Here is a 25866-nt window from a genome sequence, read left to right as displayed (position 1 = left end):
GTATTGTTTGGATTTCTTACCATGTACGTGTGTTAATTTTCTTCAAAAAATGAAAAGCAAGTAAAAGGAAATGTACCCAGAGCTGAATATACAGTGATGACCAGGGTAGGCAGGGGTAGGGTTGGGTGTTCAGCCTCGCGGAAGGCAAAGTGGGTTGAACTTGCTTCACCACAGCTGTTTTCAAAAGCCAGACTGTTTACATAAGTTACGAGAAGAACTCTCTCTATACCAATCAGATTATAATAATTTGACATATCATTTCACTGATAAAGCAGTTGGAAAATAAATACCAGTCATTGGTCAGGCCTCAGAGTGTATTAAATTGTAGTTTCTACACAGGTGAGAATCTTATCTGTTTAACTTGGGCAGCATTCACTCCAGCAGCTAAGTGCTTGCTACAGCAAGCATTTTCTGATGATAACAAATGATAGCAACAGAACTCTTTAAAGACAGCTTTGAAAAAAATATCAAAAGATATTGGACCCTGAGGGAACCACGATCCCTGTGAGGGTTAAGCCACCTTTTCTGGAATAGCTCCCCGACAAAATGGCAAGGTAAATCCCAATGAGAATGAGGTCATAGGGATACTGCATGTGCTATGGAATGCCCCAAGCAAATGTGCCTTCCTTGGGGTGAAGAGGCACAGACTGACTCCAAAGAGAACCTGGTGCTCAGTGGGCATCCCACCTGCAGGGGAGGTAGGAAAGCAGGTGTCTGGACGGCTGCAAACCGGTGATAAGCTGGCCGCCAGCCAGATTAGCCAAGTCACTAAGGCAACACAGCAGTTGACACAGTGGACTTTAGAACTAGATGGGCTTGACTTACAAGGTCGTCCAGCAAGTATTTAAGCTCTCTGAGCCTCGGTTTCCTTCTCTGTAAAATGGAGAGGATCACTGTGAGATAATGCTGAGGACAAAGGGAGAACCACTGGCGAGTGTTTTTAGCAAGATGCTGGGCCCACGAGCAGGGATTACAGTGCTGTTAATTACCGCTATTACTGAACAGTGGAGAACTGACCATCAGCATCTAAGTCTGAACAGCGGGCAAGGTGCACTCCCCCCTCCAAGCCTAATGTCAGGTCAAGAATCCCAGACATTGACAGTGTTTCATAAACTAGAAAACGCTTCCTGGCTTATCAACTCACAGCAGCCTGTGAACCGAGTCGGGTGGGAAATACCAGGCCTATCTTGAGGGAAGGGTCTGGTGAAGTTAAGGGGTTTGTCAAGAGCTGGTTGAGGGTAGAAGCCAGACTGTGACCCAGGTTTCTTGGTGAGTGGCTCCACATTCTTTCCACTCCACGCCACCCCCAGGAAGGAAACAGAGCTGAGGTCAGGACAAGTCAAACCTGTGATTTCACCGCCTCCTCTACCCAGGCTCCAGCTAGCACAGTCTCTTAGTGGGAAGCGACTCAGCCATCCATTTCCAACACTTCTATCAACCTCTTCTGTAATGTGTTCCTGTGAACAGCCCCGGGTGCAGGACGGGCACCCTGAGACTGGAATCAGGAGGGGCTGACACCTGAGTGGGGGCCGGCTCTGGCCCTGCACACAACTGGAATCAGGCCTGCTTGGACCTCACTGCCTGCTCGGGAAGCAGGGACGTGGTGGCCTTGGCAGGCCTGGGAAACACTGAAAAATACTGTTTCTCCGAAACTGAAAAAGCATTAACCTTTCCCAGCGCCTTTAACATTTCCACTAGAAATTTGGCATTTGCTAGAGGAAGAAATTTTTTTTTTCCCAATTGTGAAAAGGTCAGGCATATTTATCTGACTTAATAATTTATAATTGATATTCGATGCCCTCCTTGAAAGATTGCCACTAAGAATGCCATTAGCACCCACCTCCCGGTGCTACACTAGAGCTTGCCAGGCCCAGCCCCAAATCTGACCCAGGCAGGGCTGCAGCAGCCACTCGGAGCAGAGGTCAGAGGGCACCTCCACATGGCCAGCTCCTTGTGCTGGCCAGGTCCTAGCCCTGCCATCAATGAAAAGACAGCCCGGCCTCCCATGTCCAGTCCCCTTTCTGCCACACCTGAGTTCCCTGCAACAGTGACAATACCACAGCCTCTTGAACAGTGTAGAAAAAATAAAAATTCCTCCCTTCTATCCCTTCCCTTCTCCCACCAGTAAAAGGTTCTCTTAGCAGAAGAGAACCATTTGTAGGAAAGATGGAGGTGCCCAGCAAAATGTCAGTAGGCCCTAAAAGCCAATGCCACTAGCTCAGTGTTGCAGGGGGGACTTGGAGGTGACTCCTGACCGGCATTACAACCCTCCCTTCACCCCTTCAGAAGCCCTGAGCTCCTGGTTTCCTAACCACAGCTGCAGAATCTAAAGAGGACCTTCCTTCTTGGACATCAGGAAACACCATTCTTTCTCAGAGATGGGCCAGCGAGGGAAGTCTGAGGAGGAGGAGGGTAGGGCCAGGCTCACCTGAACAGGAATACAAGAGCCTACCTGCATGGTAAGAAGGTTTTCTTTTATTTGAAATATAGTCTGAGCAACATGAGTGTAGCCGAGAGGAGGAGGGGCTGGCTGCCAGGGCAGCGGCCTCTCTAATGGCACAGGAGCAAGAGTACAAATATCCCCATGTCTGTGTGCCTCAAACCCCGCGCTCATCAGGAAAGGCAGAACAGCAGCAGAACAAGGACGCACAGCTCCTTCAAGGGGGCAGTGGGGCAGCGGGGGGTCCTGCCTCTCTGTGCCTGGCTTCCAAACAGAAGCTTTTCCCGCCCACACAGACAGGATGAGCCCGTGCGACAATGAATCCTCAGGACTGTTTGCGGGGAAGGAATCAGAGAAGACAGAGAGGAAGGGCATGGTTACCGAGAGCCCTCTGCAAGCCAGGCTGGGCGAGCTCTCTCCGAGGGGGGCCATGCCAGCACCCCCGTCTCAGGCTCTGGAATTGTGAAGCGAGCTGCTGCAGGGAGGCCCAGGCTGAAGGCAGAGAAAGGGGACCTCCCAGAACAGTGCGGCTGCTGAAGGGCCTTGAGCAGAGGTGACAGCAGCGGGGTTGGAAGGACACAGACGAGAGTTGGGGTACCGAGAAGCAGCACAAAGCCATAAATAACAGAAGCAGATTCGGAGCTGTGAGGGTCCTGGGTGACCCCGTATCTCCCAGGGTTGGGGGCCACCCAGCTCCCCACAGCTCAGGGCAGACACTGCTCCAGGACACAGCCGGACACACTCACGCTGGGTGGGGCCTGTTCTTTCCCACTGTCCACACAGCAGGCGGAGGATGCCACGGCGCCACCCCGACCATGCACTGCAGGGCCTCTGGTCACACCTGCGGGGACGGTGTGTGGCTGTCCCGGTCCTGAGAGGTCTGTGGTCGACTAGGAGCATCTTGGGCCCCATCCTCATCCTGGGCCAGGCCCAGAGATCTCCCCGTCTCGGAGTCGCCCACCAGAGGCTCCTCGGCACTTTCTTCCAGTCCGTTCTCCCTGGTCTCCATGGGCACCTCCTCCCCAGAGCCCTCCTCTGGCTCTGCCGCCTCTGCCTCTTCCTCCTCCTGGTCTCTCACCTTGTGGACGATGAAGAGGTGGCGGCTGAGGGAGCCGGCAGAGGTGTAGCACAGGCCACAGAGGAGACACTGGGCTGTGGAGCTGTCCTTCTGGTGCTGAGGTATGTGGCGCTGGAACTCCAGCCCCGAGTCCGTGGCAAAGCTACATTTCGCACACTGGAAAAGCGACTTGTGCCTTTTGGTGGAAGAGACTGGCGTGCCATTGCTGGTGTCAGGAGCGGCCCCCACTCCACTGACTGGTCTTTTCAGATGGTTCACCTGAAGGAGAAACGATGTGAGCCTGGGAGTCCAGGACACGAGTCCCCGGCGTGGGCAACACAGCCCGAGGACTTGCAGAATCATCACCCAGGCTGGGCTCAGCCAGCCCTAGGTTCTGGTCTAGGTTTGGTTTGCTTCTTTTGCTTGTTATAATGGACACTTCCATGTACCACAAGATTCCAAAGAAGTGGGAAGGGTACAGAAGAGATGAAGTCCCCCCTCCCTGGCTCCCCAGACAACACTGGGGTTCTGAGGTATCGCCAAAAGATGTTCCAGGCATGCACAGAAATACAACCACCACCTTTTACAAGATGACAGCATTGCATCACACTTTTTTTCACCCTGCTTTTTCTCACTTAACAACATATATGACAGATTTCTTTACCCCCTGGGCCAAAGCTATCTGACAGATAAATCTCAGAAGTGGAACTGCTAAATCAAAGGGTGTACGCATTTGCAGAGAAGAGAAGGTGTGCATCTTAATCATAGACAGTTGTTGCCAAAACGTCAATTGACACCCTACCTGCTGTGTGTGAAAGGGCCTTTGCAGACCAGGGCCCTTCTCTGAATAGCCAGTAAAGAGCCCCCCAAAAGCCAGGCAGCTCTCTGGGTTTCCCAGACATGCCTGCCCCTATGAGGAGCCACCTCCACTATGGAGTAGGGGGAGCCCACTGGGAAGAGGGACACGAGGCTGCCCCAGAAGCTGACCAGAAATGGGTACAGGGCATGAAACAGGGGTGAGGTCAGAGGGCCCGGGGCAGTGGGAGTCTGGGTCTGGCTCTTCTGAAACGGGGGTGGGGTGGGGATGGGGGTGTGACTCAGTGAAGCACCGCATCCTCTCCCAGTGGGCAGGCCTACCCACCCCACCTCCTAGGACCACAGAGAGGCAGAGGCAGGAGGTACGTGGGAAGCAATCCAGTGTTCACAGGGCACAGGACACACCAAGGGAGGGGTCGAAGTGACAGGGAAACGGCAACAAGAAAAGGCCACTGGCTTGCCTCATGGATCTCTGCTCCTTTCTTTGTGTGCGGTCCTCAGGCAGGTCACACGAGGCTAGAGAGTGACCAGCATGGAGGTTGCTGTCACTGCTGGCTGCTCCCCAGCCACAAGGATATGTGGGCTCCAGTAACCTGCCCAGCACCCCTCCAGCTCCAGCCTCACCGAGCAAGCTGCTCTGGTGGGCAGGGGCCCCACACTCACCTGAGGGGAATGTCCACCCGAAGGTCTGGCTTTGGATGTCTGGCTCAAATCAGGATTTCTGATACCGTGCATAAGGCTGATGTGGCTCTCCAGGAGGGAGGGCCGAGGAAAGCTGGGGCTGTCCTCTGTGCAATACCTGCAGAAGCACAGCCAGAGCGGCCGTGTAAGATGGTTGGCCCCAGGGTCCAAGGGGCCAGGCAGGCAGGCTAAGGTGAAGCTGCCTCTGGCTCCAGGGGAGACAGTCTGGGGGTAGGCAGGATGGTCCTTGGGCTGGCAGGGTGGCACTGGGAAATCCAGCCAGTACAAGCCAGCCACGGCGGAAGATGACAGGAAGTCAGAGTATCTGTACTGGCCCTAAGCTGTGACCTGACTCTCCTCTCTCTGGTGTCAGTGTCCAGAGACCCAAGTGCAGGCCCAGCAGTCAGCCTGACAGAGCAGCCTGTTCTGTCCGAAAGCTCGGAGAGATGGTACTGAAGTCTCATGGCTGACAGGGCACCTGCTCACATCGCACCCACTCCTCTCAACCTCAGGGCCCTCCACTACCACGGGGCAGGGCGGCCTGGGCTTAGGGAGTTGGGAAGGGGGGCCCTCCAGAGCCACCAGGCTCTGGAACGCCCTCTTTCTGACCTAGCCACAGCACTTCCCAGCAGAAACTTGCTTGTCTCTTGCCTCCCCTGATCTCATAGCTGAGAAAAGCCCCAGGGGTACCACGGCGGTCTGGATGAATTTCGGCCTCTTGGCTCCCACCTCCAGGGACTCACCCACAAGTGTAGACTTTCTTCACTGTGTCATGGTTGTTGCGGATGTGTTTGCGCAGGCTGTTGGGGGTGTGAAAGGACTGTTCACACTGCCGACACGGGTACCGCTTCAACGTCTATGGGGACGACAGGATGCAAGGCATCAGAACCCTAAGACAGTTCTGGGTGCATCTCTCTTCTCAGAGGAGGCAGACAGAAAGGAGGATGCCCAGAGAACTCAGGATCTGCGCCGCCCACCATGCCCATGGCACCAGGAACCAAAGGGGGTCATACCATGGCAGGGGCTCTGACCTTGCAGGACAGACGGGCCTGGACGTGCCACACTTACCCGACCGTGACTCTTTTTCATGTGGGACACGTAGCTCTCCCGATCTGGAACCCACTCCTGGCACTCCTGGCAGGTCCAGCCGGTGTTCCTCAGCCGGGGCCTGGCCTCAGCCCTGCGGTGGGCCTCAGGCCTGCCCCAGCGGCTGGAGGGCAGGGCACTGCCCCGAGCAGTCACACTGAGGGCTGGCGGCTCAGCAGGCACTCGAGGGCCAGGGCGGCTTGAAGATGAGTCTGCTGAGGACTGGAGGCTAGACAGCTCGTCCACGTTGCGGGGCACACCATGGGTGCTCTGGGGACAGAGGGAGCAATTACTGACTGGTTGGGGACGAGGGATGCAGGGCCAGGCACCCAGTCTGAGGATGTGCCGGTCTCCCCAGGTCCTTCCCCAAGGCGCCCCACCTTGACATGCTGCATCAGCTCCGGCTTCTGCAGGAACAGGAGCGGGCACTCGGGGCACTTGAAGACGCCCACCTGTGCCGTGCTGGCGTTCTGGTAAAAGTGCTGCTGGATGTGCCTCTTCTTGTTGAAGACCATTTCGCAGGAGCACTTATAAATGAGCCTGCCATGACAAGCCCCAGGGTGTGAGGTGACCAAGGCCCAGCCGACAGAACCACAGGCCCCTCCACCCCACATGTGATCTCTCCAAAGCAGACTCAGGTTGGGGAAAGCAATACTCTGAGCCAACGTGGACACTCCCCAGTCTCAGACATCTCCAAAGCACTCCCGGCTTCTAGCCACTCTCCGCCACTAGCCCAGGCTTCCCAGTCCATCCAACACCTCCCACAGGGCCCCAGGCCAATCTGCTCCACTCCCACAGGCCTGCAGGCCCTGCAGCCACACTCACTGGGAGGGTCTGTGGGGCTGGGTGGGATGCTGGGTGGCGCTGTGGTCCGCGGTGCTACTGGCAGTCTTGAAGGCCATGGGGCAGAACGCACATTTGTGGAAAACCTGGCAGTGCCGCTCCTGGATGTGGCTTTTCAGCAAGGCCAAGGTCAAATGGACAACCCCACAGTGGATGCACCTGGATGACAGAGGTGGGGCCGGGGGAACAGGTACGTCAGACCAAGAAGTGGTGTTAGAAGAGGAGGGATGGAGGACAGGAAGAGAGCCATCTCAGGGACCACCCCTCCCTTATGCATTTGGCCTTGAAGGTGTGCTTGCTACCGCCAGGCACAATGCAGTTACCCAGGGCCTCCCAAGCCCAAGACCCTCCTGGTCAAGAAGGGGAAAGAAAGCCCTCCCCTCACGGGCCAGAGAATCTTCTTCTGCAAGCCAAAAACTTGATTGAGCCTAACCAAGAGGAGCTGGTGGGAGTGGAGAAAGGGGAGTATGGTTCAAAAATGACATTAATAGCACCCATTTAAGTGTGATCCAACTGCAGGAGTCCAGGGCAAGTTTTAGAAGGAGACTGCAGAAAGCCTGTGCCTCCCCACACATGGGCGCGGAATAGGCAGGGATGGTCACTTAATAAAATGTACACCGAGGAGGTGCTACACTCGCCGTGACAACCACATTAAACAAACAGCCCTCAAAGCCCAGGAAGTGCCCTAGAGCAGCACTGTGGAACTTGCTGTGATGACAGAAGTGTTTCATACAGCACTGTCCATGTGACTATTTAAATTTCAATCAATAAAATAAAATGGCCAGTTGCCCTGGCTATACTTCAAGCTCTCAATAGGCACATGCGCCTGATACCGTTCTGGACTCGGCAGCTCATCAGTGTTCTAAGTTCTCCTTGGTGGGACTATGGATAACATTTTTATTTCTCTTTTCCCCTACTGATTTGTACTTTCTGAGTTTTGTTTAGTGACTATATCATTTTTATAATGTAGGAATTGTCTTAAATCATTTCTCTGAAATTGAGATCATGTAGAACTCTTCTTTCAACTTCAAAATCTCTCTCTATAAATACTATGTCTCCTTTCTTCAACATCAGAAAATGACGTTGCTCTAAGCTAACCTGCATCTATTCGGGTTCCTAGACTCTCTCATGTGTTCAGTCTTTCTTCTCGCCTGAAAACACAGACAGGTCTCCCTACATGAGAGAACACCCTCCCTGCTCCCAGCTCTGGAGGTAACTATTATTCTACATTTGTTGCAATACTGCTTGCTCCTGTAACCTTGGCATCCCAGTAATCTAGAAGAGAGGGTGTCACTTTACTGAAAGAAAGGACATTTCTTCACTTAAGAATTCTTTGACTCCAAATATTAGCATTCATTTCAATATATTAGCCCATTTTTGCAATCCGCATGACTCATCACAGAATCCTGACCAATCCTTTTTGTTTTCCATTCTTTTGTGTCTGTTTAGGGCAGGGCAGGGGGAGAGGGGGAGACAAAATCACCTTTCACAAACTTAATCAGCAATGAGGAAAAGTGCACAGAACCCAAAGCCTGTTCGCAACTAAGGCCAACAAGCATTCATTACTCAATATGTATGTGTTAGAGCTTCCATACAAACTACTTACACTTAAATTATATTTTCTTTTCTCTCCTGCCAAACAAAATAGTGACCAGCTCCTAGCACACAGAAGCATATCTATACCACAAGTAATTACGAGGGGAGAAAAAAATCCACACATTGCCAAATTCATTCAAAGTAGCCAAATACACCTGATATGTGTAAAGAATCTAAGTGGTTTTATTTGTGCAGTTTGACCAAACTCCTACAGGAGCAATGTAAGTACAAGTGAAAATCCATTCTATTACCCAGCAGACATTCTTGAAAGAAACCTCATGGAAAGTAAGAACATAAAGGGGTAAAAAAACACAGCCAAGTGGTCTCAGTGAAGGACTGAATCAAACAGGGCTTGGAAACTAATGAAAAGCTGTGTAGAATACCTGTGGCGGATTCATTTTGATAATTGGCAAAACTAATACAATTATGTAAAGTTTAAAAATTAAAAAAAAAAAAAAAAAGCTGTGTAGAAAAGAAATCTAACCCCAAGACACAACTCTTTACCAACTTTTTTTTTTTTTACCAACTGTTTTTTTAAGAGAAAACAGACAATTATAGAACCATATGCTGTCACATACATAAAGCTTTAGAAAAGATATGGCTTCCCTAGTGGCTCAGCTGGTAAAGAATCTGCCTGCAATGCAAGAGACCTGGGTTTAATCCCTGGGTTGGAAAGATCGCCTGGAGAAGGGAAAGCGTACGTACTCCAGTATTCTGGCCTGGAGAATTCCATGGACTGTACAGTCCATTGGGTTGCAAAGAGTTGGACATGACTGAGCGACTTTCACTTAGAAAAGATAAAGAGCAATAAAATATTTAGCTTTGTTAATAATCACAAATAAGTAAATAACATATTATTAAATAGTCTAAACTTGCTTCCTTATGACATCATTGGTCACTCTCCAAATTATCAACAAAGAGCAGAATAATTTACAAAATCCTAAAAATATTACAGTGTTGGGACTTCCCTAGTGGCCCAGTGGGTAAGAATCTGTCTGCCAGTGTAGGTGACATGAGTTCCACTTCTGGGTCCGAGAAGATTCCACCTGCCACAGAGCAACTAAGCCCGTGCACCACAACTACTGAAGCCCATGCACCTAGAGCCTGTGCTCTACAACAAGAGAAGCCATCGAAGGTAGAGAAAGCCTATGCAAAGCAACAAAGATCCAGCACAGCCAAAAAATACAATTTTAAAATAAATAAAAATATTATTAATATAAAACTCTGTAGTAGAGCTCATTGAAATGGAACATAGGTACTCTTAGCTTTACTAAAAATTATTAATATCCAGAGAATGGGAGAAAATACTTGCAAATCATGTATCTGACAAGAGATTTGTAACCTGAATATATAAAGAACCCTTACAGTTCAACAAAAAGACAACACAATTTTTAAATAGGCAAAGGATCTGCATAGAGATTTCTCCAAATAAAATATACAAATGGTCAATAAATTTATGAAGATACGCTTGACATCATTATCTTCCAGGGAAATACAAATCAAAACCATAATGAGATACCACTTTACACCCACAATAACTATAATCAAGAGTCAGACAGTAACAAATATTGGCAGTGATGTAAAGAGGTCAAAACTTTCATCCACCCCTGCTGGGAATATAAATGTGGTATAGCTACTTTGAAAGACAATGTGGCAGTTCCTCAATTTGACTCAGCTATTTTACTCCCAGGTATATATCCAAAAGGACTGAAAACACTGTTACATAATAACTTGTACATGAATGTTCATTAGCAGCATTATTCATAAAACCCAAAAAAGGAGTGAATAATTATTATTTGTTATAATATGGATGGATCTTGAAACTATTATGCTAAGACTATATATTATATGATTCCATCGAAATGAAACATCCAAAGGACGCACATCTATGAGACAGAAAGTTGTTGTTTGCTTGGAATGGAAGGACTACAAATATAGAGTTTCTTTCTTATGGGTGATGAAAATACTCTAAAATTGATCATTGTAACTGATTGTAAAACTTTGTGAATATAATAAAAACCACTGAATAGGACACTTTAAATGGGTGAATAGGATGGTACATGAATTACATCTGAATAAAAGCTGTCGCAAAAAATACACTAATAGCTGAAGATCTTAAGTACAACGAATACTATGTCAGTGTGCATATCTTCTGCGTTCAACCACAGGTCACTGAAAACATTAATGTTAGTATCTTCAGTAATCCTAGCTGCATCATTTCGTCTGACCTTTCTTATAAAAAGGCTTGATAAACTACTTTTAAGACATTACATTGCTTTTTACTCTTACAGAAGAAGGTAAAGTATTTAAAGTACAAAAAATACTATTAATCCATCTGCGTTACTGAAAACTTCTTGGATTCAAGATTCAAATACAGGGACTTTCTTGGTGGTACAGTGGTTAAGAATCTGCCTTCCAATGTAGGGGGACACGGGTTTGATCCCCGAGTGGGTAAGATCCCACATGCTATGGGGCAACTAAACCCAAAATGCAGCCAAATAAATCAATATATTTTTTTAAAATTCAAGTACAAAAATTAAAGTATTGATTGCTATTGGATTCAATTTGATCTTGAAATAAGCAGCATACATTTAAGTCAAAATTAGAAAGGTATTTTCAAGTGTTATGAATACTGCAAAACAGCCGAGAATGCTGCCAAGCAATGCTCTTTCTAACGTGGTGGCAAGGGCTCTGTATAACCCCATCTCTGGGTTGTTTTCTTCCCATCTATGTTAGCATCTCCATTCTCCCTAACACATAAAAGAAATTAGTCTATATTTGAAAGTGGTTATCCCAAGAGACGGAGAAAGCAATGGCACCCCACTCCAGTACTCTTGCCTGGAAAATCCCATGGACGGAGGAGCCTGGAAGGCTGCAGTCCATGGGGTCGATAAGAGTCAGACAGGACTAAGCAACTTCACTTTCACTTTTCACTTTCATCCATTGGAGAAGGAAATGGCAACCCACTCCAGTGTTCTTGCCTGGAGAATCCCAGGGACAGGGGAGCCTGGTGGGCTGCCGTCTATGGGGTCGCACAGAGTCGGACACGACTGAAGCGACTGAGCAGCAGAAGCAGCAGCATCCCAGGAGAGAAACCTGGAAGTGATCACTAACCACTCCCCATCCCTCACCCTGGTATATAAGCCATCCTCAAGCCTTAATGCTTCTACTTTATCTCTCTCAGGTTTTCCTTCTATCCTCACAGCCATGCCTTAGCTGGATCCCTCAGTGTCTCATCGGAATTGTCACACGACCAGTCTCTAGTCTCTCACCTCTAATACACATATCAGCTTTCCAGCATGATATTTCTAAAACACAGATCTGGCTGGATCACTCCCCTGCTGCAAATCTTTCCATCGCTCCTCACTATCCCCAGGAAAACAGTCCAGATGCCTGCCAAAGAACACAAGGTCTTGCGTGGCCCGGCCCCTACCAACCCCCTTGTCTCAGTGCTCACCCTTCCTCCAGTTCATCATGACCTACACCATGTTTATCCTTCCTAAGAGTTTTCTGTGTGTGCTGGCACCCTTGCCTTTGCTCTTGCCAGATAGGCTCGCCTCCTTTCTTCTACCTAAAAATCTCCTCCTATCTTCTCTATGAAGCTTTCCTGACCATTCCTCAAATATAGGACTTAACCACTCTGAATCATAAGTACCTGCATGCATGTTTGTAAGCCATCAGATTAAAGCCACCTTGAGCGCAGATGGATTTTAACCATCTTTGTGTCTTGAGTGTTTGGCACAAGGCTAAAGACAATAGTAAGAACTCAGAAAAAGTTTATTAAATGAACTGTGCTCAGTTGCTCAGTCATGTCCAACTCTTTGCAACCCCATGCACTATAGGCCACCAGTCTCCTCTGGCGGTTTCCCAGGCAAGGGAAAATGGGTTTCCCCAGGCAAGGATACTGGAGTGGGTTGCCATTCCCTTCTTCAGGGGATACTCCTGACCCAGGGATTGAACCCATGTCTCTTGTGTCATCTGCATTGGCAGGCGTATTCTTTACCATTGGGCCATCTGGGAAGCCCATTAAATGAACTAAATCAAAATTTAACACCAAAGAGAAGAAAACTTTAATAAATTTGGGCAAAATTAAATTTCTGAAGCAAAAATGATCAAAAAACATAAAATGTAGAAACTCCCAAGCAAGTAAACCAGTAAAGAGACCTGATTGGGTCAATGTAAAATTACAGATCAATGAGTTTTAGAAGGAGTATTCACTCTCATTTTGATCTTTTTTCTGAAAATGACTTCTTGCTTATATTCGTTTAACACCATAGAAATAGATCAGTTTAAAATAGCTTTCTCTTGGTTTTACCATGAAGCTGATCATTTTTTCCATTCTCAGGTCTTACTTCTCACAAACTGACAAAAACTAATCAACACAAAGATACAAGTCCTTTGACTCTGACAGCTTGCCATTTGTTCAGAATTGAGAATATTTGAAAATACCAAAATTTGCAAATTTCTTATTGAAATAGTATCTTAAAATTAATATGCCAAGCATAATAACTTTCTGAGCAAATTTATATACCTTTAAAAATCAAACTGACAAAGTGAATGTTGCTGCTGCTGCTAAGTCGCTTCAGTTGTGTCCGACTCTGTGTGACCCCATAGACGGCAGCCCACCAGGCTCCCCTGTCCCTGGGATTCTCTAGGCAAGAACACTGGAGTGAGTTGCCATTTCCTTCTCCAAAAGTGAATGTTAGGTATAGCCTAATATCCCCAATACCTTCCTCTTTAAAGCTTTTCTCTTTTTTTCATCTTTTGGCCACACTGCGCCACTCACAGCATGTGGGATCTTAGTTCCCCAACCAGGGATCAAACCTGTGTCCCCTGAAGTAGAAGCTCAGAGTCTTAACCACTGAATGGCCAGGGAGGTCCCAAAGCTTTTTTTTTCCCCCCCAATGTTTAACTTTTTAACTCCTTGTTCTTTTCCTTGCTCTTCTGGTTCCCTACAAAGTAAAAATGTCTGTCCACATACCAATCAACATTTTTGTCTTATTAAGCTGGAGCCCAGGGCTCATAAGACCAAAACTCAAAATTCCTCTTATAGTTTGGCTATGCCAAAATATGTGGCTTATGGGATCTCAGTTCTCCGGCCGGGGATTGAACTCGGGCCACAGCAACGGAAGTACCCAATCCTAACCACTAGACCACTAGGAAATTCCCAAAACTCCAGTCTGAAATGAGTTATGGTCCAGAAAAAGCAGCAGCCACTGGGCAAGCCCAGGACAACACCCACCTGTAGCCCACCTTGCGGGCATAGTGCAGGCAGTTCTCCTTTACGTGGGTCTGGAAGTAGGCAGAGCGGCAGAGGGCCCCGCACTCCGGACAACAGTAGGGGGACTTGTGGGCGTGGATCCGCTGGTGGGCGCAGAAGCTGCACTGGTTGGGCAGCAGCATCTGGCACACCTGGCAGGTCTAGGAAAGAACATGGAGAGAGTAGTTCAGGCAGGAGCCACAGGCCAGGAGCTCTCAACCAGGCTGCCTGGCTTTCCTAGGACGCTGATAAGAAGGGCCACCACCCCCAACCGTTCTCTCTCCCAACTCTCCTAGGACACTGGTGACACCCCAGCCTCACACAGTGATGACACTGATGCCCTTGCCAGCTTTGCCTCTCACCTTATTAATCAAACGCAGACCTGACCCTATTTCCCCCAAAATCAGTCCTACACGTCTGGCTGTGATCCTGCTCTCTCCTGGCTCAGCAGAGGACCAGCTTTTCCTTTCCGGAGGCCCAAGGCACTTCTTGCATTCTAAAATCTTGCTACACTGCCAGGCCTACCAGGGCCTCTGTCCTGGCTCAGCAGGTTCCAACTCAACACCTTCAGTAAGTTGGCTCAGAGACTCCCAGAGCAGATCTGAGCCCCCCTGGTTAACACTCAGAGGCCTCCATGCAGACCAAGTTTCCATATGCTCAGCCTGTCTGCCCACTCTGGGGTCGGGCGAGCAGTGCCTGGAGCCACAACTGCCCACATCCATCCACAGAGAAGCACAGAACAGGTAGTGGCTTCCTTGTTCTCAGACCCAGGAGAGAACCAGAGGCTGACAAGTCCTCCAGGCCGACTCACAGAAGCTCTCAAACAGGGAGAGTCCAGAAGCCCAGAGGGGAGAGCGAGAGACTGAGCAGGGGCCTATGTGGGGAGAGGCCCCTCATAGTAACACGGGAGCCACTGACCTGGGCTCAGGAGTGCTCAGACTTATAAGCTGTTAGGGAGGCCAGGAAAACATCTGTTTTAAGCAGTGATATCCAGGATGTAGGGCCCTTACAGCACAAACAATCCAGCTTTTTCAACAAAAGAAATGCCAAGGCAAAAAAACAAAAAGATTGAGGGAAGAGGAATTTACAGATTAAAAGAGACTTAAAAGAAATTTTCAACAACTGCAATGGATAGCCCTGATTTGGATCCTGATCTGAGCAAGCCAAGTGTAAAAAGAAATGAGACAACTGGATATTTTAACCCTAACTTAATGATGACAATACTGAGACATTTGACACTTGATATTAAGATTTGATAATAAGGAATTATTATTAATTTTGAGGTGTGATGATATTATATCTATGGGTTTTTTTTTTAAGGAAAAAACTTCATATTTTTGATATGTATACTGCAATAGATACTATAATGCTAGGATTTGTTTAAAAATAATCCACTGAGGGAGAGAGGATAAGAACACAGATGAAACGAGACAGGCCACTGAGTTGGTAAAAAAAAAAAAGTATTCTCTGTGACTTTTACAGCACAGTATTTTGACTTACACATCCTTAATATGATATATTCTAAGGATATGAAGAACTGCAAATATACCCTCAACTTTATGTGGTTTCCTAAGGTTAGAATATTGGTCTTGACATTTTGAAATCTGTGCGGATATGTATGTACATGTGTGTGTACAGTAGGAAAATTTTAGGAACCAAGGTTTTCAGTATAAAATCAGTTACATAAAAAGTATAATCTTGGCCTCCCCTGGTAGCTTAGTAGTAAAGAATCTGTCTGCCAATGCAGGAGAGACAGGTTTGATCCCTGATCTGGGAAGATCCCACATGCCACAGAGCAACCAAACCTATGCACAGTAACTTCTGAGCCTGTGCTCTAGAGCCTGGGAACCACAACTACTGGAGCCCTCGGCCTGTGCTCCACGACAAGAGAAGCCACTGCAGTGAGAAGCCCCACTCCCTGCAACTAGACAAAAGCCCGTGCAGCAACAAAGACCCAGCACAACCAAAAATAATAAGATTCAAAAAAAAATTTTTTTTTTAAGTATAATCTTACATTTCAGTAGCAGTATAAACTCAAGATCTCTCTTTCCTTATTTTAAAACTTTGTATTTCTTAGCTCTGGCCACTGAAAAGGCCTAGAAACATATTCAGCAAAATAAGCACATCTGGTGCCCAGAATGTAGCCTCTAAATATCATTTCTCACTTAAAAAAAAAAACAACCATCATGGCCTCTTTAAAAATTGAATGATTCTAGGTTTAGCACAAGAAATGCGCCCAAATCTTGCTGGGGCTCAAAGCAGGGAAGCGTCTGCAGGTTTAATGAGTTCAAGTGAAGGAACACAGGAACACAGGAGCCAGCCTGCCGGGACCCCCACTGACCAAAATGGGGTAATTGAGCATTGAGAACAGTGAGTCACAAATCAAAGCCATACAACAGACTGACAAAAAACAAAAGGACACACACGCACAATACGGACGAAAACCATCAAACCACAAAAGGAAAACAAAAGAAAGGAACAAACAAGAAACAAAATCAACTGGAAAACAAAGGTTTAAAGTGGTAATACACACACTTTATGGTGTACAGTAGTAATACATATCAATCAATAATTGCCTTAAATGTCAATGGACTAAATGCTCCAATCAAAATATGTGAGAGTGGATTAAAAACAAAACAAGAGCCTACAACATGCTGTCTACAAGAGACCCACTTCAGAGCGAAGGGCACACCAAGATTGAAAGTAGGGGAATGGAAAAAAAGGCGTTTCATGCAGACAGAAATGACATGAAAGTGGAGGAAGCAATACTCAGACAAAAATCCCTTCCAAAATCACATCAAAAACAAAACAAAACTTAGGAGTAAGCCTGACCAAGATGATGAAGGAGACTTACATGCTCAGAACTGTAAATATTGATAAAGAAAAGTGAAGATTCAAAGAAACAGAAAGACATGCCATGCTCTTGGATTGGAAGAATTAATATTGTTAAAATGGTCATACTACCCAAAGCAATCTACAGATTTGATGCAATCCTTATCAGGACATTTTTCATACAACTGAAGCAAATAATCCTAAAATTTATATGGCACCATAAAAGAATTGCCAAAGCAACCCTGAGGAATAGGAACAAAGCAGGCGGTTTAACCCTCCAGACTTTAGACAATACTTCTAAGCTAGAGCAATCAGAACAGTGTAGCACTGGTGGAGAAACAGACACATGGATCAAGGAAACAGAACAGAGAGCCTGGAAATAAATCCACACATCGACAGTCAATTAATCTTTGACAAATGAGGCAAGACCATACAATGGGGAAAAGCCAGTCTCTTCAGCAAGTCGGCCAGGTGCGTGTAAATCAATGAAGTTAGGACACATCCTCACACTACACACAAAAATGAACTCAAAAGGGCTTAAGGTCTTAAATATGAGACAATAACTCCTAGAAGAGAACACAGGCAAAACATTCTCTGATATAAAGTACAGCGATGTTTTAAGTCAGTCTCCTATGGCAACAGAAATAAAGCAAAACTAAACAAATGGGACCTAATCAAACTCACAAGCTTTTGCACAGCAATAGAAACCATAAACAAAACAAAGACAACTTATGGACTTGGAGAAAATATTTGCAAACAAACAGTGCAACTAACAAGGGCTTAATTTTTAAGATATATAAACAGCTCATACAACTCAATAACAACAACAACAACAAAAGACCCAATCAAAAAACAGGCAGAAGATCTAAATAGACATTTCTCCAAAGAAGACATACAGGTGGCCAACAAGCACAAGATGCTCAACTAACACTAATAATTAGAAAAATGCAAATCGTAACTACAAGGTACCATCACACACCAGCCAGAATGGCCATCATTAAAAAGTCTACAAATAACAAATGTTGGAGAGGATGTGGGAAAAAAGGCACTCTCCTATACTGTTGGTGGGAATGTAAACTGGTACAGCCACTATGAAAAACAGTATGGAGCTTCCTCAAAATGTTAAAAATACAGTAACCATGTGATCCAGCAATTACCACTCCTGGGCATGTATCAGCAAAAAACTTATAATTAAAAAACATACATGCACCCCAATGTTCATAGCAGCACTATTTACAATAGCAAAGACATGGAAGCAACCTAAGTGTCCCCAGACAGATGAATAGGGTAAAGAAGATGTGGTATGTATGTGTGTACACACACACACACACACACACACACACACACACACAGAAATACTACTTAGCCATAGAAAATGAAACAATGCCATTTGCAGCAATATGGATGGGCCTAGAGATTATCATACTAAATGAAGCAAGTCAGAAAGAGACAAACACCGTATGGTATTACTTATATGTGGAATCTAAAATATGATACAACTGAACTTTATTTACGAAACAGACTCACAGACACAGAGAATAGGTTTGTGGTTGCCAAAGGGGAGAAGGGGTGAGGGAGGGATGTATTGGGAGCTTGAGATTAGCAGATACAAACTATTATATACAGAGAAAGGATAAACAGCAAGGTCCTACTGTATACCACAGGGAGTTATATTCAATGTCCTGTAATAAACCATAATGGAAAAGAAAAAACAAGAATGATTGAACATATAAATATATAAATAAATATAAAAATAAATATATAGAAACCAATGAGCTTATTATAACACTAACACTAAATAATAGAGGAGGTCACCTCATACCGATTAGGGTGGCTATGATTAAAAAAAAAAAAAAAAGATGCACTATTGGTGGGAATGTAAAATAGTACAGTCCCTGTAGGAAAAAACAGTATGGGGGTTCCCTGAAAAATTTTAAATAGAATTACCATATGATCCAGCAATTCTACTTCTGGATATATACCCAAAGGAACTGATATGGTACAGAACAGGGAATAAAGATGATATTTTACAGTAACTATAAATGGACTCTAACTTTTTTGTACAGCAACTATAATTCCATAAAATGAAATACTTGATCACACACAAAGAACTGAAAAGCTATTTGGATACCATGCTTGGTCTTCCCAGGTGCACTAGCGGTGAAGAACCCGCCTGCCAATGCAGGAGACGTGAAAGATGCAGGTTCATTCCCTGGGTCGGGAAGCTCCCCTGGAGGAGGGCATGGCAGCCCACTCCAGTATTCTTGCCTGCAGAATCCCATGGGCAGAGGAGCCTGGCCGGCTACAGTCCCTAGCGTCGTAGAGTCGGACACGACTGAATCCACTTAGCACACATGCACATAGCGTGTTCACAGCAGCATTATTCATAATACAACTAGAGGCAACACAGTGTCCACCAATGAGTGAGTGGAGAAACAAAAGGTGGGGCATACAACAACAGGATATTATTCAGTCTCAAAAAATAAAGGAAATTTATCAAACCCTGGAACATGGATGAATCTTAAAGATATACTAAATGAAATGAGTCCTTCAGAAAAAGACAAACACTGTATGATTCCATTTTCTAGAAATTTGATTATTCTAGTCAAATTCATAGAAACAGAAGGTAGCATGTGGTTACGACGGGGAAGGAGTGGGGAGAATAGGGACTTGTATTTAATGGGTTTAGAGTTTCAGTTTTGCAAGATGAAGAGTTTTGGAAATTGATGGCACAACAATGTGAACCTTCTTAACTCCACTAAACTGTACATTTAAAACTTTATGTTATGTGTATTTTATCACAACTTTTAAAACTATTAGAGGAGGGACTCTTAAAACACCATTTAGGATTGCCGGGGCATCCATTCACTACTGTGAAAACTATTAACTGAGGGAAACAAACTTATCCAATTTTTCAACATAAACTACATTTCAGGGTAACCTAAAAGCCCTCAAAGGAAGCGGGGAAGATATTTTACACAGAATTCCAGCTGATAAATGAGAATAATAAAATTTACCACACCCTCGCACAACTCCTAATAAAATCACTGACTCAAGCAGCAATTATTAATGGTAAAAAGACAGGGAATTTTCTAAGAAAAGGATCAGAACATCACTAGCCTAAACTCAATGATGAAGTTTAGCATCATTAAAACTGAGACAATCAAGAACTCTGGGCCTCCCTGAAGTAAGGAATTATGAAGAACACAGTACTCCCACTCCTCAACACTGAACCTAAATCTAATCAAGTCGTCACTGCTAACGTCTAGTCTATAGATAAAATATTGGGTATAGAACAACAAATTTTATTGTCTGGGGAAGCAATCAGCCGAACTCAAAATTATCCTGAAAAAGCCTCAGGAAGCAATCAGTCAAACCCAGAACAGTCCTGGAAAATTCTTAGGACACATGACCCAGTTTCTTCAATACAGTGATGATGTGAAAAATCACTGGGTGATTTTTGGGTGGAGCAGGAAGAGGTACTGCTCTAGATTGAGAAATATTTAAAAGCTGGGACAAACAAACACAACACGTGGTCCACATTTGGCTCGTGATTCACAATAAGCTCAGCTATAAAAAGACAATTTTGACCCAAAGGGAAAACTTGTCTACAGACTTGTATTAAGACAATATTAAGGAATTGTTACTAATTTGGTTAGCTGTTATAATAACGTTATAGTTAAACAAAAGCTTAAAAATAAGAACCTGTATGACACCTGCCCAACAAAGAGGCCTGGAATGTAAGGGAGGACCCCTCCAGCCACTGAAGAGGGAGGGGTTCAGACTCCGGGGAAGAAGTCAAAGGCCCCGAGCACGTTTCCCTGCAGTCCCTCCCCTAGAGTGGAGCCCAGCCTGGGGCTCGGGGACCCCTCTTACGCAGCTCCCACTGGAAGGGAATGACACAGAGAAGATGCAGGACGAGAAGGGTGCCAGCCTGGGATCCTACACCTGGACGTCAGCCGGCTCAGATTTTAAAGGGCAGGTGAGTAACAGTGTGGGGGGAAAGCAACCATGGGCCCAGGCATCAGACATCCACTGGCAAAGTTCTGACCACAGGACCCAGAAGACCCACTCCTGTCCAAGGCAACCATGCTGATGCAGCCCCAGAGGAAATGGACCGGGGGGCCCACACCCCACCTAACTCACCAGGAAGAAATGCAAACCGAAACTGAGAAGGTGAAGATGAGCGGCAACAGACTTGTGCACCACGCGGGCTCCTCCTGGGGGCTGCCCACTGAACTCCACCTCCGGCCTCTAGCCCTGGACCCCCAAGGCTGGACCCCCTCATTCCTAACCACTCCCTGTTCCTCCGGCCACTCTACACTTTCCATACCTGTCTCTCCCCTTCCTCCAAACTCACCCTTGCAGAGCCAACTCAAATGTCATGTCCACAGCACAGGCACCTTCCCTACGCCTGGAACCACGATGAGTCAGTCCCTCGAAGGAACTCTACACAACTGTTCACAAGCGTGTCTTAGCCCCAGTCTTAGCCTGCTCCACACTCCAGCAGTCTGGGTGGGGAGCCCTGCCCTTGCTGAGCCATCCTGAGCTCCTGAAGGAGCTGTGGTCTTCCTCCCACTGGCATCCCTGCTCTCAACACAGAGCCTCCGTGCACACAGGTGCCACTCGGAAGACAAATGCAGAGCTCATCAAGACACCAACAGGTGCATGGGCCACTGTGGCCCTGGCTTAAGGAGGCTTGGTGAGCGGGTGGGCATGGCTAAGCTACGAAGAGAGCCACCTGGAGAAGGGAGATGAGGCCGTCAGGAGGCCTGCTTCTGCAGACGACCTTGCTGACATGGACACCACTGACACACAGGGTGCCAAAGGGTGCTTTCAGCATGGAGTGCCTTAAGACACACACACACTCTCACTCATTAGGATCTCATCACGTGCACACACACATCAAGCATAAACACACACTCATCATGATCTCATCAAGCATAACCAGGAATCGGACCGAGAGATAAGAACAGAGACAAGAGGAGGCCCCAAAGCCTTTGCCTGGGGCCTACTCAAGTAGGCCTACTACTCCTTCCTTCTACAGTCTACTCTCCTTTCTTCCACAACATCCTCCTACTGGCCCTGCTACGGCTTCCCCAAAGGGATTCTTCAGAAAGAAAGCAGCCATGTCCACTGTGGGCACAACAACCTGGTGAAGATACGGTTCTCAGACATACAGCCTGAGGCACGGGCAGTGACACACAAACCCCTGCCCCCGAGTTCTCGGGCACGTGCAAGGACTACACTGACCGCGGCCAGAGTCCGGGGCATCCAGCAGAGACCTAGCCCTGGCCGGGCAACAGGCCCTCAGCCACTGGAGGGGAGCGGAGTGTCCACAGATACACACCGCAGACCATCAGGGCCCCCCCTCAGCTGCGGGCAGGACGCTTTCTCAGGAAATCCCAAGCACTACACATCCAGGTGGGTGGCTAGCCAGCAAGGCAGGTTCCTCTCCCAGGGCTCTTCCAACGCCCCCACTGCCCTAGATCAGTGAGCCCAGGTATGGGTCTGTGTGAACCCGGGGCCTGACAACTGCCCCAGAGATGGGAGGCGGCCCTGCTCACCAGCCCCTCGGTCTCCTCAGTCGTTCTCTGGAAGTGTGCGGCCATTGCCATGTAGTCTCGCATCTGCTTGTGACACTCCAGGCACTTGATACTGTGCCGGATGAGCCTCACGGGGTCCGGGTAGAGCGGCAAGGCGGGGAGTGGGGTGCTGGCATTGCTGGAAGCCTGGCCGGGCTGGGAGGGGGAGGGGGGCGCCGCGGCGGCTGGCGCCGTGGAGTTCGCAGGGGTGGACACGAACATCTGGTCCGCAGAGATGGGCTTCACAAGCAGCTGAGAGCACTGCATGACGAGCCCCTTGCTCTTGTGGTCGCGGGCGTGCCGGAGCAGGCTGCACTTGTTGAAGAAGAGCAAGGTCTGGGAGCACAGCGTGCACAGCACCTCGATGTGGACGCTCCGCCGGCCGTAGTGCTGGCTCAGGCTCTTCTCTAAGGCGAACGCATCCCCGCACTCCAGGCAGCAGTAGCCACTGGCCGGCACGTGGATCCTGCTGTCCGCTGGCGGGCTGAGGTTGGGCGCGTAGAGGGGCACGGGGTTGGAGCTGTGGAGGACCTTGTTGAAGACCTCCAGGACCAGCGGGGCAGCCTTCTTCACCTGGTGGACCAGGGGCACTGACATCTGCGTGGGCTGAGGCTGACTCCGCCTCTGCACGGAGGACTTGGCCGTCACTGATGCGGCCACGCTGTGGGGGACCAGGTTCAGGTTGGCCAGGTGCACGGCCTTGGGCAGGAGGTTGGCAGGGGCGGGGGCGGAGGCTGGCGGCGCCGGGCTCTGCTGCGGCTTTCTGCCCTCCAGCGTGCCCGAGGCGGCCCCCTTTTGGCCCCGGGCCCCGGAGCTGAAGCAGGAAGGCGAAGGCTCACTGGCTTTCGCTGTGCACTCCTCCCCTTTCCGGTCACTCTGGGGGCTCCCAGGCTGTGCCCCCACCTCAGCAAAGTGCTCCACCCCAGACAGGGTGGTGGCCTCGTCCTCGGGTGCCTCACTCGGGGCCTCGGCGGTGGCGCTTCCTAACGGTGAGCCAGAGGGGGACTTACTGGGGTCGTCGGGGTCTGGCAGGATCCTCGTGACAGTTCGCTTGATTTCCCCTGAAGACGTCTTGATGGTTTTGATCCTGACTTTGGGGATTGCTGGTGGGGAGCTGGCAGCCACGGAGGGGGAGCCCTTGCTGCTGCTGTCACTGCAGATGCTCCGAGGGCTGTCAGAGGGCTTGATGCTCTTTCGGGTGGCCTCCAGGGGGCTCCGGGGACTCTTTGGTGACTTGGGCATCTTGGGGCTGCCTTTGGAGCCCTCCTTCGCAGGCCCTGAGGGATCCTTCGTGTGGCTGGTCTGATCCTCCTTGGCGACATTGGCCACTCGTTTAGCCTGCAGGGCCACCAAGGCCGCAACACAGGAGGACAGCTTGGAATGAGCTGGCTTGAGGCGCTGCCTGGGGGGGAATGCCGAGCCGGTGCCGAGCTCTGAGGCCAGCCCCTTGGGCTCTCCAATACTGTTGCCGGGATGGCTACTGAAGTCCAGGGCATCCCCAAAGAATCGACTGGCATCCAGTTCCTTGTGCACCTCCAATGCCTTCTGCCCACCTCGCTCGTGCTCCTGCGGACTGCCAAGGGGCAGGGGCTCAGGCTTGGGTTCTTTCTTACAAAAGTGATCAAACATATGCAGCTCCGGGACCGGAAACTTCGTGAGAGCCTCCAGGACAGGGCCCCCCACAGACCCACACCCAGGAGGGGGCGGGAAGTAACTGTCAGAGTGCTTGGGCTTCATCCCAAACCCATTGTCTTTGATGGCGTCCTCAGGCTCTGGGCTGGAGATCGGACTGAACTGGTTAAAAGTTGGTAACGGCTCTGACTTGGAGGCCTCCAGCTTGCCGGGGAAACCCCTGGTACTGTCTCCATTCATGAACGTGGAGTCAAACTTCCCACAGTTGTGGCCTAGACTGTGGGGGTCTGCAGGCAGGTCAGAGCCCCGGAACCCATTGTGCAGGAGGCTGGGGGCGATGTGGTCTTTCTCCGCCTCAAATGACTCCTGGCGGCTGGTGTTCTTGACGATGACACTCACAGCTGGCACATCCGAGGCTGAGCCTGAGTGAGACAAGGACACGTTCTCATCCACACACAAGCCTGGGGGTTTGAGGGGGCTTTCATTCTCCTCACTGGGGGTCTGGATGGCCTCCTTGGCATCAAGGCTGGTGGGGTCTGGGATGTCAAAGGCAGCCAGAAGGTCGTCAAAGTCTGGAGTCTTCATATCCCCCATGGCTGGATGCAGGCAAGGGCTAGAACAGAAACAGAACAGAATTAGTGATGGCCAGATCCCACCAAGGCTCGATCCAACATCATCTTCATTGCATAACCCACTCACTAACACGCGTGCAGCCAGCACGCCCACACACAAATCCCCCACTCTGTGGGAAGCCACACCCCTGAGTTCTACCTCAATAGGTTTCCAAAATGCTGGGGATGCTGGAGGGAGGAGTGGAGAGAAAAGTTAGTACATTGTGACATGCCTGCCTGGTGGGCTCTAAGTATCAAACAGGGAAATTCCTGGCTGGCTACATAACTGAAAATAGGGTACAGTCACATGATACTCCCTCAATTTCTCAGGGAATGTCATCACTCCACAATCATGCTGCTAAGTCACGTCAGTCGTGTCCGACTCTGTGAGACCCCATAGACAGCAGCCTACCAGGCTCCGCCGTCCCTGGGATTCTCCAGGCAAGAACACTGGAGTGGGTTGCCATTTCCTTCTCCAATGCATGAAAGTGAAAAGTGAAAGTGAAGTGGCTCAGTCATGTCCGACTCTTTGTGACCCCATGGATAGCAGCCTACCAGGCTCCGCCGTCCATGGGATTTTCCAGGCAAGAATACTGGAGTGGGCTGCCATTTCCTTCTCCAGGGGATCTTCCCAACCCAGGGATCGAACCCAGGTCTCCTGCATTGCAGACAGACACTTTACCACCTGAGCCACCAGGGAAGCCCAGACTTGGCTATAATTTCTGCTAATTTACTCTTAGTAATTGATCATCAACTTTGTATAACTTGGTTTTTTGCTGCATGAATTCAATCAAATTAAAAATGGTTTACTATTGCCAGGATTTAAGCTATCTCATAGATAAACTCTAGCCTATTATATCATCCCCAAGTTTTTTTTTTCTCTAGTCAGTGTCTGCTTGATTCCTTAATTTTCACCCCAAATTCATTACTGGTTGGTGAGTGGATCACTAAACCTGAGGGACTGGGTGACTCTCAAAGAAGCACACAGTCACCAAGCTGACCAGGGAACAGTTAAGCCCTCAAGTTTACTTTAATACACAAAGAAAAGAAAATCTACCTGATTTCTTCATGCTTTGGAGAAGCAAAGCTACAAAACTATTGCAAAGGAGGAAACCTGAGGCCTTCCATTAAGAAATTACTAACGCACTCACTTTTAGTTGAGATGTGGGGCTGGCTGGTTCAAACCTGCTGAGAAGAGGAAGAGAAACCCAACCATCTCCCTGGTTCAGCCCATAAATCCTGCATCTGCTGTAGCATCCCAGAGCCTGACATGCTTAAGTGTCTCTTACACCACGCTGGTACTGAAAGCCTTTGTGAATGCTGACCGACACAGCTCTTTCATAAAGCAGAACAGTGGCTACACAGAACCAGATAAGGGGTGAATCCCTGGGCCCAGGAACCCTAATGCCAGAAATTGGTTCTAAGAA

At 48.2% G+C, this 25866-nt stretch overlaps 1 protein-coding gene across 5 annotated transcripts in view; it reads right to left on the bottom strand.

Moving 5' to 3' along the window:
* Positions 1 to 718: 718 nt before the first annotated feature.
* Positions 719 to 25866, bottom strand: part of ZNF592 (zinc finger protein 592) — a 50889-nt gene continuing 25741 nt past the window's right edge. For 4 of the 5 annotated variants that reach the window (XM_027520656.1, XM_027520655.1, XM_027520658.1 and 1 more), the window contains exons 4-11: positions 22179 to 24441; positions 13762 to 13940; positions 6906 to 7082; positions 6461 to 6620; positions 6063 to 6350; positions 5738 to 5850; positions 4977 to 5112; positions 719 to 3776 (exon numbers count right to left, since the gene is read on the bottom strand). In XM_027520656.1, coding sequence (XP_027376457.1) covers positions 3276 to 3776; positions 4977 to 5112; positions 5738 to 5850; positions 6063 to 6350; positions 6461 to 6620; positions 6906 to 7082; positions 13762 to 13940; positions 22179 to 24422 — 3798 coding nt within the window. In that variant the 5' untranslated portion in view covers positions 24423 to 24441 and the 3' untranslated portion in view covers positions 719 to 3275. Of the gene's footprint in view, positions 3777 to 4976; positions 5113 to 5737; positions 5851 to 6062; positions 6351 to 6460; positions 6621 to 6905; positions 7083 to 13761; positions 13941 to 22178; positions 24448 to 25866 lie in introns of all 5 variants that reach the window. The other variant, XM_027520659.1, reaches the window with a different exon arrangement.

The sequence above is a fragment of the Bos indicus x Bos taurus genome, chromosome 21 (assembly GCF_003369695.1).
Source record: "Bos indicus x Bos taurus breed Angus x Brahman F1 hybrid chromosome 21, Bos_hybrid_MaternalHap_v2.0, whole genome shotgun sequence".
Lineage (NCBI taxonomy): Eukaryota > Metazoa > Chordata > Mammalia > Artiodactyla > Bovidae > Bos > Bos indicus x Bos taurus.
Note: the sequence above shows the minus strand (reverse complement) of the source record. Positions and strands in the feature narration are given on the sequence as shown.